General features: G+C 40.1%; 2 protein-coding genes across 4 annotated transcripts; both read left to right on the top strand.

Moving 5' to 3' along the window:
- On the top strand, nucleotides 1-4,513 carry ppan (peter pan homolog). The gene is made up of 12 exons (XM_044180638.1): nucleotides 1-219; nucleotides 729-899; nucleotides 1,187-1,288; nucleotides 1,401-1,451; nucleotides 1,639-1,809; nucleotides 2,025-2,101; nucleotides 2,672-2,779; nucleotides 2,896-3,019; nucleotides 3,101-3,179; nucleotides 3,370-3,499; nucleotides 3,623-3,780; nucleotides 3,869-4,513. Exons 1-12 carry the CDS (start codon nucleotides 205-207, stop codon nucleotides 4,279-4,281), a joined length of 1,599 nt encoding a protein of 532 aa, XP_044036573.1. The 5' UTR covers nucleotides 1-204; the 3' UTR covers nucleotides 4,282-4,513.
- Nucleotides 4,514-5,385: 872 nt separating this feature from the next.
- On the top strand, nucleotides 5,386-7,610 carry p2ry11 (purinergic receptor P2Y11). 3 transcript variants are annotated; one of them, XM_044180640.1, is made up of 3 exons: nucleotides 5,386-5,416; nucleotides 6,123-6,179; nucleotides 6,434-7,610. In XM_044180640.1, exon 3 carries the CDS (start codon nucleotides 6,482-6,484, stop codon nucleotides 7,418-7,420), a length of 939 nt encoding a protein of 312 aa, XP_044036575.1. In that variant the 5' UTR covers nucleotides 5,386-5,416; nucleotides 6,123-6,179; nucleotides 6,434-6,481; the 3' UTR covers nucleotides 7,421-7,610. The 3 variants fall into 3 exon arrangements, with proteins under 3 accessions (XP_044036575.1, XP_044036576.1, XP_044036577.1); XM_044180641.1 differs by lacking the exon at nucleotides 5,386-5,416 and adding an exon at nucleotides 5,655-5,673; XM_044180642.1 differs by lacking the exon at nucleotides 5,386-5,416 and adding an exon at nucleotides 5,950-6,017.
- The last annotated feature ends 114 nt before the right edge of the window (nucleotides 7,611-7,724 follow it).

Here is a 7,724-nt window from a genome sequence, read left to right as displayed (position 1 = left end):
TGTGAGCAACACGGATATTTTACCGTGTGACACACACAGTTGTAGAACCATGTGGACGTTGCGTTGACTTCGTAGTTGGTTAGTTTAAACTGTTGTAGATAAAATTTAACGTGCATGATGAACGGATAATTTCTTGACAGCATAAATATAGTGTAGCAACAATTAATGTTACTTTGTTGACTAAGATCATCGTCTCGCTGAATAATGGGGAAATCAAAGGTAAGTAACGGCCTGTGCTAGCATGTTAGCCTTAGCTGAAGAGAGTTAGCCTGACCAGATCATAAATACTTTATTTATACTTTATTGATCCCCGAGGGGAAACTCTTTTGCTACGGCAGCTCACTGTCACGTCAGTGCACACAGGAATAGAAGTACTAAGCAAAAAATATAATACACTCTAATACAGGTCAGAAAATAAATTAAGTACCAAGTGGGAATAAGTATAAAATAAGTGTGAAATACAAGTGATGTGAACTTAACACCATTATGCAACAGATATCTAATCATTGTTCTTTGGTAATAATGTGACTTATATTAAATGAGAAACCTATAGTTTAACTGCAGTTGGTGGTGAATGTGTGGTAACGTTAATAGAGCTGGCTAGCTGGCGTTTAAGCTAAGTTAACTCTGAGCTTTAGTTGTTATTTAAAGCAAAATCACACAGAAATCTGTTATTTTAACCTTTCTTCACCCCCATGATAATCAATATGTGGGTGTCGTGCTTTCAGACCAAGAATCAGAAGAAATCCCGAGCAACAGCCAACCATGTGGCCGAGGAGACGTACGGAGCTGTTCCCCACTCCTTCGTGTTTCATCGGGGTCAGATTGGAAAAAACGTGGGTCAGCTCATCCTGGACGTGCGGAGAGTCATGGAGCCATACACTGCAGAGTCCCTGAAGGTCCGTCTGCGAAACTAAAAGCTGGGCCAGCTGTCTTCAGCATTGATGTGACTGTACACAGCTGTTGGATGAGTCAATGTTGCTTAATTTAAGGAGCAAGTGAGATGGCATCATAAGTATAGATGTATGGTTAATATGGGCTTTATTTTAACTTTAAGTATTAAGTATCAAGTTTAGTTTAAGTATCAAGGTTTGCCTGAGATCCTATAATATGAAAGCGACTTTGCTGTATCATACTGTTTCACACTCACTATGTCTGACCTGTTTGTGTTTTTTTTGGGTACCAGATTAGGAAAAAGAACGTGCTGAAAGACTTTGTGGCTATCGCAGGACCACTGGGAGTGACACACTTCATGATCTTCAGCAAGACTCCCAGCAGCATCAACATGGTAATATCAGATCGCACCATAAGCAAACAGTTCTTGGGTACTGGAGGACTTTGCAGTTTTGCCATGTCGAGCTCGTACCACCATCCATCCAACACATTGCTTGTGCTTTCAGAGACTTGCTCGACTTCCCAAAGGTCCCATGCTTCATTTCCAAGTGCTCAAGGTAAATACGTGATTTCATAACTAAAACAAGTACAATAGGTAGATGGGCTCAGATGATGACATTTTAATATTTGACTGTTAGTGATGTTTTCAAAGTAAACGCACTGATGTGCCCAAACTGCCAGTCATTTTTAACTCTTCCAGTTAACTCTTTAACTTTTATAAGGACTCCATTTTACTTTTTTCAGTACTCTCTTATCAAAGACGTGGTTTCGTCTTTGAAGAAGCACAGGATGCACGAGCAGCAGTTCACACATCATCCGCTACTCATCCTCAATAACTTTGGATGTGACGGCATGCATGTCAAACTCATGGCCACCATGTTTCAGCACATGTTTCCTTCTATTAATGTGCACAAGGTACGATTTCCCAGCAAAACTGTTACGCTTTTGTCACTTTGGTTTACTCAAGATTTAAAGCCTTGTTGGCATGATGAAAGTATAGTCTTCTGAGATTACCTTTGAAGATTTGTCAAAAGTAAACGCTTTCTGATTTCTGAATCCTTGAGTAATTCAGCAATGTAAGAGTTTAACACAGAGTTCTAGCACACACAAAAAAGTTTATTGTTTTACAGGTAAGCCTCAACAACATCAAGAGGTGTGTGCTGCTGAATTACAACCCGGTTTCCCAGGAAATTGAATTTCGACATTAGTACGTAAAATATTTTTTCATTGTTTTCTCAGTGTTTGCAAGTGTGTATAAGGTAGTTAGAAAAGGGCTTCACAGCTGCATACCTGCACTCTTGGTTGTAGCTGCTCTTTGGTGACAAAGTACACAGATGTAAGGCTTGAACCAAATAAATCAGATTCATTCAAATTTGCATTTTTGCCAGGTGTCTGTATGTCAGAGTTGAAGAACTGTGACTTTTAATCTTATAACAGCACCGAAAGCAATGTTCTTGTTCATGTTCAACTGTTACCTTCAAATGTTAGAATTATATCAATAATGTTTCATTTGTAAAGGGGGGGAAAAAAGTGGTGAGTTGTCCTTTTTAAGATTGAAGGAATAAATGTTACGTTCAGGCCACATCACCACGCCCTACACAGATTTTCAGTGAAACAGTCGTGATGGTTGGGCTCAGATGATGACAGATTGTGACTTGACTGTTCAGTGATGTATGTTCAAAGTAAACGCACTGATGAGCCTCCACACAATAACCAGATTTCTCTTATTTATTGATTTTAAATGTCACACTAAAATGATTGTGTTCCCAACCTGCAGCAGCCTGAAAGTCGTCCCTGTGGGCATGAGCCGCGGAGTCAAGAAGCTGATGCAGGAGAAGTTCCCCAACATGAGCAAGTTTGAGGATATCAGTGAGCTCCTGATGAAGTAAGGTTCTTGTGAAGGTACAATTCTTGTAGTCAAAGGGCGCTTAGTTTGTAGGCAATCTGCAGCTGCTGTTGTAGTATCTGATGAACTATTCTGTGCTCTCTTACAACTCTCAGGGGGGCGAACCTTTCAGAAAGTGAGGCAGAACAAGATGGTGAGCACAACATAACCGAGCTACCACAGGTCTACTCTGGCCGAGGCAACATGGCGTCCCAACAGAGTGCTGTCCGTCTGACCGAGGTGAGTATGCTGAGGGAGTGCTGAAAACTGTGACAATGATGCTTGGATGGCACCTGAATTATTGCACTGTATTGTCCTCAGATTGGTCCTCGTATGACTCTGCAGCTGATGAAGATACAAGAAGGCATGGGAGAGGGGAATGTCCTTTATCACGCCATTAGTGAGTGCACGCCTGTCCTCATTAATCTTGTTTTATTCTGGTGTACATGATGAAAGAACCTGTATGAATTGTATGATTTCTCTCTAAAAGTAAACGCTTACTGATACATCTAAAGATGGCATAGTTTTTAATGTCGACCTGGTACAGATTGTCTTTTTAATTGGAAATTGTTATATACTATCTTTGCCAGTCTCCAAGACAGAGGAGGAAATCCAGGAGATCCTGAACAGGAAGGAGGCCCAGCTAAAAGAGAAGGAGGGTCGCCGGAAAATGCAGGAGCAGAATGTTGCTCAGAAGAAAGAGAAACAAGAAGAGAACAAGTAATTTGATCTTCTAAATAATTTGACCCTTTTGCCATATCCTTTTTTTTATTGTTGTTTTTTGTTTTTTTGTTGAAGTGTAAAACAGTTTTTGTTTGTTTGTTTTTTTCCCCCTCCCAACAGGAAAAAAAGCCTGGAAGGCATTAAGAGGAAACGTGCTGAGGCTGAAGAGGACAGTGAGGTGGAGGATCCTGGGATGCAGGACGATCAGACAGCTGCTGTTGAATCTGATGATGAGGTGGAGTACTACAGACAGGCTGTAGGACAGGAGCCAGATGAAGGTAAATTAGTACTAGTGTGCTATAACCCATTACCTCTTGGGTCTTGTTTTTAGTGTATTTATTGACCGTAACACCTTTTTTTGTGCAGACATGTTCCCTAGTACCAAGAAGAGGCATGGCTCTGAAAAGACTTGTGGACCTGCCAAGAAGAGGAAGATGTCTCCTGGTAAAACACCAAGAAAAGACAGAGATGCTAAATCACCAAGGAGAAAGGGTCCAGGAGGACAGCACAGAGACAAACCAGGAAAAGGATGGAAGGGGGGGGGGGAGAAACCATTTGGAAAGAAAATGAAGCCTGGAGCAAAGACATTCGGAGCAAAGAAAGCTGGTGACAGGGAGAACAAATTTGGTGGGAAGAAATTTGAAGGGAACAAAACATTTGGTGGAAAGAAAAATAAGGACAAACCATTCAAATCTAAAGGCCAGAAAGGCAAGCCGGGCTTCAACAAGAAAGGTGCCGGAGCGAAGCAAGGCTTTAAACAGAGGAAGGGGAAAGGCTGAACTCTGCCTCTTCTTTCTGGACTTGGACATTGAATGTGTTGTTATGCTGGAGCACCAGATGGCAGCAAGCATCCATTTGCCATTGAGGCTCTCAGCAGAGAGTGATGGTTGCTTGTGAGACTGTTTATTGCTGAAAATCAGCAGAGGGACAGAATGAATAAGTGCGGTTTTTTTCACACTGTATGAATTAATATTGAAAATGTACTTGTTCAATAAATTGTTCAAAAAATTATCTTGCCGACTTAGTGGATGATTTTCTTGTCAGGGAGTCTGTGCAGCCAGTTTGTTGGGATTCATGAGATAATTAAAGTTTTTGTTTGTTTGTTTCTTTATTCTTTCCTGAACAACTCTCCTGTCTGTAAAAGTTTATTTGTAATTTAACAGGACCACAAATAGGCCGGGTGTTTTTATAATTCAGCTGTACAACTCTGGAGTTCATTGCAGAAACTGGTTGAGGTGTTTTGTTTGTTCTTTTTAGGCAAACGTGTTCTTGTCAAACCCAAATCTGTGTTTTTAAAATCCATTTGAGGGGCACATTAATGGGATGTCGCAAGTCCTTTTCATAAAAGATGGTTCTGTGTTTCCCAAAACAATGTAGACTAAAAAGGAAGCACTTTGCCTTGGAATTTGCCAGGCAGGCTCGACGGGAGCCTCCGGAGCCTAAAAGACGAATTTAACTGCACCCATGGCTTTTCGTTTTCTCTCGCTGATGCTGCTGAGCGGTTCTCCACCGAATATCAGTGATTGTGTTACAGTATTAAAGATTTTGATAAATACAAACAGACACCTGGTTTGTTTATTTTCCTGGATACTAAAACGCTCCGATGAAGTGCAGTTCAGGCATTTCTAGGGAAATAATAAAAAAACAAAATAAAATAAAATGACATCGGTAATAATATGAAGCATTTTCTCTGTTGATTTTATTTAAATGTGATGCGAGAGCGAGTGGTCATCTAAAGAACATCTAAAAATGGCAAGTCTAACCTAAAATTAAAGGACAAAAGTCCAAATATGTAATGTATGTCTTCATCACTTGTAGGCCAACTGTAACTACGCTGAAGTGTTTATTTCACGTGGATTTTGAAACCATTTGGAGTACGTGTGTCTGATGTTTACTGCGCAGTTACATTTACGGGTAAGCTAATTTTATAATATCTATATATATGTATATATTATACCCAGGCTTCAGCAACATGATCAGCAGAGACAGAAACATTAGAAAGAAATACGTTTTGGGGGGATCCCGGAAGCTCAAAGGAGGTGAACTTGTGGATGTGATGTATGTTGTTTCTCTCTCGGTGTCTAATTTGCATAGCAAAAATATGAGGGACATTGAAACAAAATGATACATATCTGTGTAAAATTGAATACATTCCCACAAAGTGAATGCAGGTTTGTATTTTAAAAGTCATCATACTCCATCTATTATGAAGAGAAGGCTCCTTCTGTAAAAATGGAGTAGAATATCGCCACGGTATTAGCAGCTTATCCTGACACTTTGTTTTTTAAATAAGATAAAGAGGCTTGTGCTGGTTACTGGAAAAGGACTGTTCTTTTCTGATAAGCTGCAGTAGAAACACTGTCCTTATGTAATGTGTAAAATATGAGCATGCTTGATAATGAAGCACTCAGTCATTTAACACCAAACGTGGCTATTTATTGCCACTTTGTTTTTGAAGAGGCATGGCATTGGTGTCATAGTTTTGCTTCTTTAAATTGCGAAATATATGCTGAGGGTAAGAGGAAGTGACTGCACAGGTCCTCCATGTCTCATGCACTTTTCTCGGATAAAGATCAATGTGATAGTTGAGTGGCTTCTTTATCTCACACTTTATTTACAGACAACACTCAGAAAATGACAAGCTCACAGTACAGACACACTGCAAATCTGCCTCTCGGTAAGTGGAAGATTTCATCATAATTTCTGCTTTTATTTAATTTAAATTAAGTCTTTGTTTTTAAAATGTAACATATTCTAACATTTAACATTGCATACTGTATTGGTTATTTTTTTTAAATGAATGCTCTCTCTGAATAGGTTTCCTAACTTCCTATACTTAACTACAGAAATCAAATATGAACTGTACATGTGTCAAAATGAATGTGACTTTTATTCAAGTGATGGAATTGAATACATTAACATACTTTACAGATATTGGACAGTAGCCTACAAACTGTGCGAAAGCAACTCAATAACAAGATGGTGCAGAATTTCTCTGTCTGTGAAAAGATTCAAATGGCCCTGCTGCCCTCAGTGTATGGGGTTGAGTTCATTGTGGCCCTGGCAGGAAACCTGTTCGCCCTGTGGCTACTGATGGCCAGAGAGAGAAGAAACTGGCACACTGGCGTTGTCCTGTCGTATAACCTGGCCATCAGTGACCTGCTGTATGTCCTGACCCTGCCTTTGCTGATTGTCTACTACTCACTGGGGAAACACTGGATATTTGGTGACGCCGTGTGTAAAATTGAGAGGTTTCTTTTCACCTGCAACCTCTATGTGAGCATCTTCTTCATCATGGCGATAAGTGTGAATCGATGTGTGGCCCTCGCTTGTCCCTTCTTTACCCGATCTCATGTAACGTCTGCCCACGCCAAAGCTATCAGTGTCATCATCTGGATCGTTGTCGGAGTCATTTCCTGCCCTGTGTTGAAATTTGCCTCTGTTTGCCAAAATATCTACAATAACAACACTCTGTGTGTGTCGTTCTGTGGCGGGATTCTGAAGGATGAAAGCTCTCACTTCACTTACAAAATGTTTCTTGCTGTGTTTGGGTGTTTTGTTCCCTTCCTGGTTACTCTCACGTCATACTGTGTGGTGATTTGCGTGGTGTGGAAAAATGTCAGTATAACCACACTGGAGAAGCGAAAGGTAGCCCTGTTGGTCATGTCAGTGCTTGTGCTGTATGCCATTTCCTTTGTGCCTTACCACATATTTCTGAACTATCACTTGTATCTGAAAATCTGGAGTCCCAACAACTCTGTCTGTTGGGTCTACGAGATGTACCAAGTGTCCAAGGGACTGGCAACTCTGAACATGTGTATCCATCCAATCCTTTACATATCTGTGTTTGACAGTATAAGAGTAGCTTGTTGTGGGAAGAGCCCAGAGGACAACGACATGGGAATGATGAGGAAGTAGAGCTGCTCTTTCACAGCTTTTCTGTGTACGCGCTGTAAAACTTGAGCAAATTTGAATTCTACACAGGATTTTTTTTAATACAGGAGATCTTGCTCTTATTTCTTGACTTGTTTTTGTTATTTCTGAAAGTTATTGTTCAACAAACTTTGAAACATAACTATTTGTAATAAAGACTTCTTTGTTGCTGTGATGTGCCTATAATTTTATTCATAATTCATTCATAATTTTAAATCATTCTTTCTGATTAACCTCCTGTCTGAATCAGTCTGCATCATATCAGAAAGAAAAGTGAGACAGAGAAGGA

This window comes from Siniperca chuatsi, linkage group LG21, assembly GCF_020085105.1.
Source record: "Siniperca chuatsi isolate FFG_IHB_CAS linkage group LG21, ASM2008510v1, whole genome shotgun sequence".
NCBI classification, from domain to species: domain Eukaryota; kingdom Metazoa; phylum Chordata; class Actinopteri; order Centrarchiformes; family Sinipercidae; genus Siniperca; species Siniperca chuatsi.
This window is presented reverse-complemented; position numbering and strand designations above follow the sequence as displayed.

Coding starts and splice junctions, on each gene's coding strand:
- p2ry11 (XM_044180640.1), top strand. CDS start 6,482: ATGGTGCAGAATTTCTCTGTCTGTGAAAAGATTCAAATGGCCCTGCTG.
- ppan (XM_044180638.1), top strand. Junction 1,452..1,638: donor TTCATTTCCAAGTGCTCAAG/GTAAATACGTGA, acceptor TACTTTTTTCAG/TACTCTCTTATCAAAGACGT. Junction 2,780..2,895: donor ATCAGTGAGCTCCTGATGAA/GTAAGGTTCTTG, acceptor TACAACTCTCAG/GGGGGCGAACCTTTCAGAAA.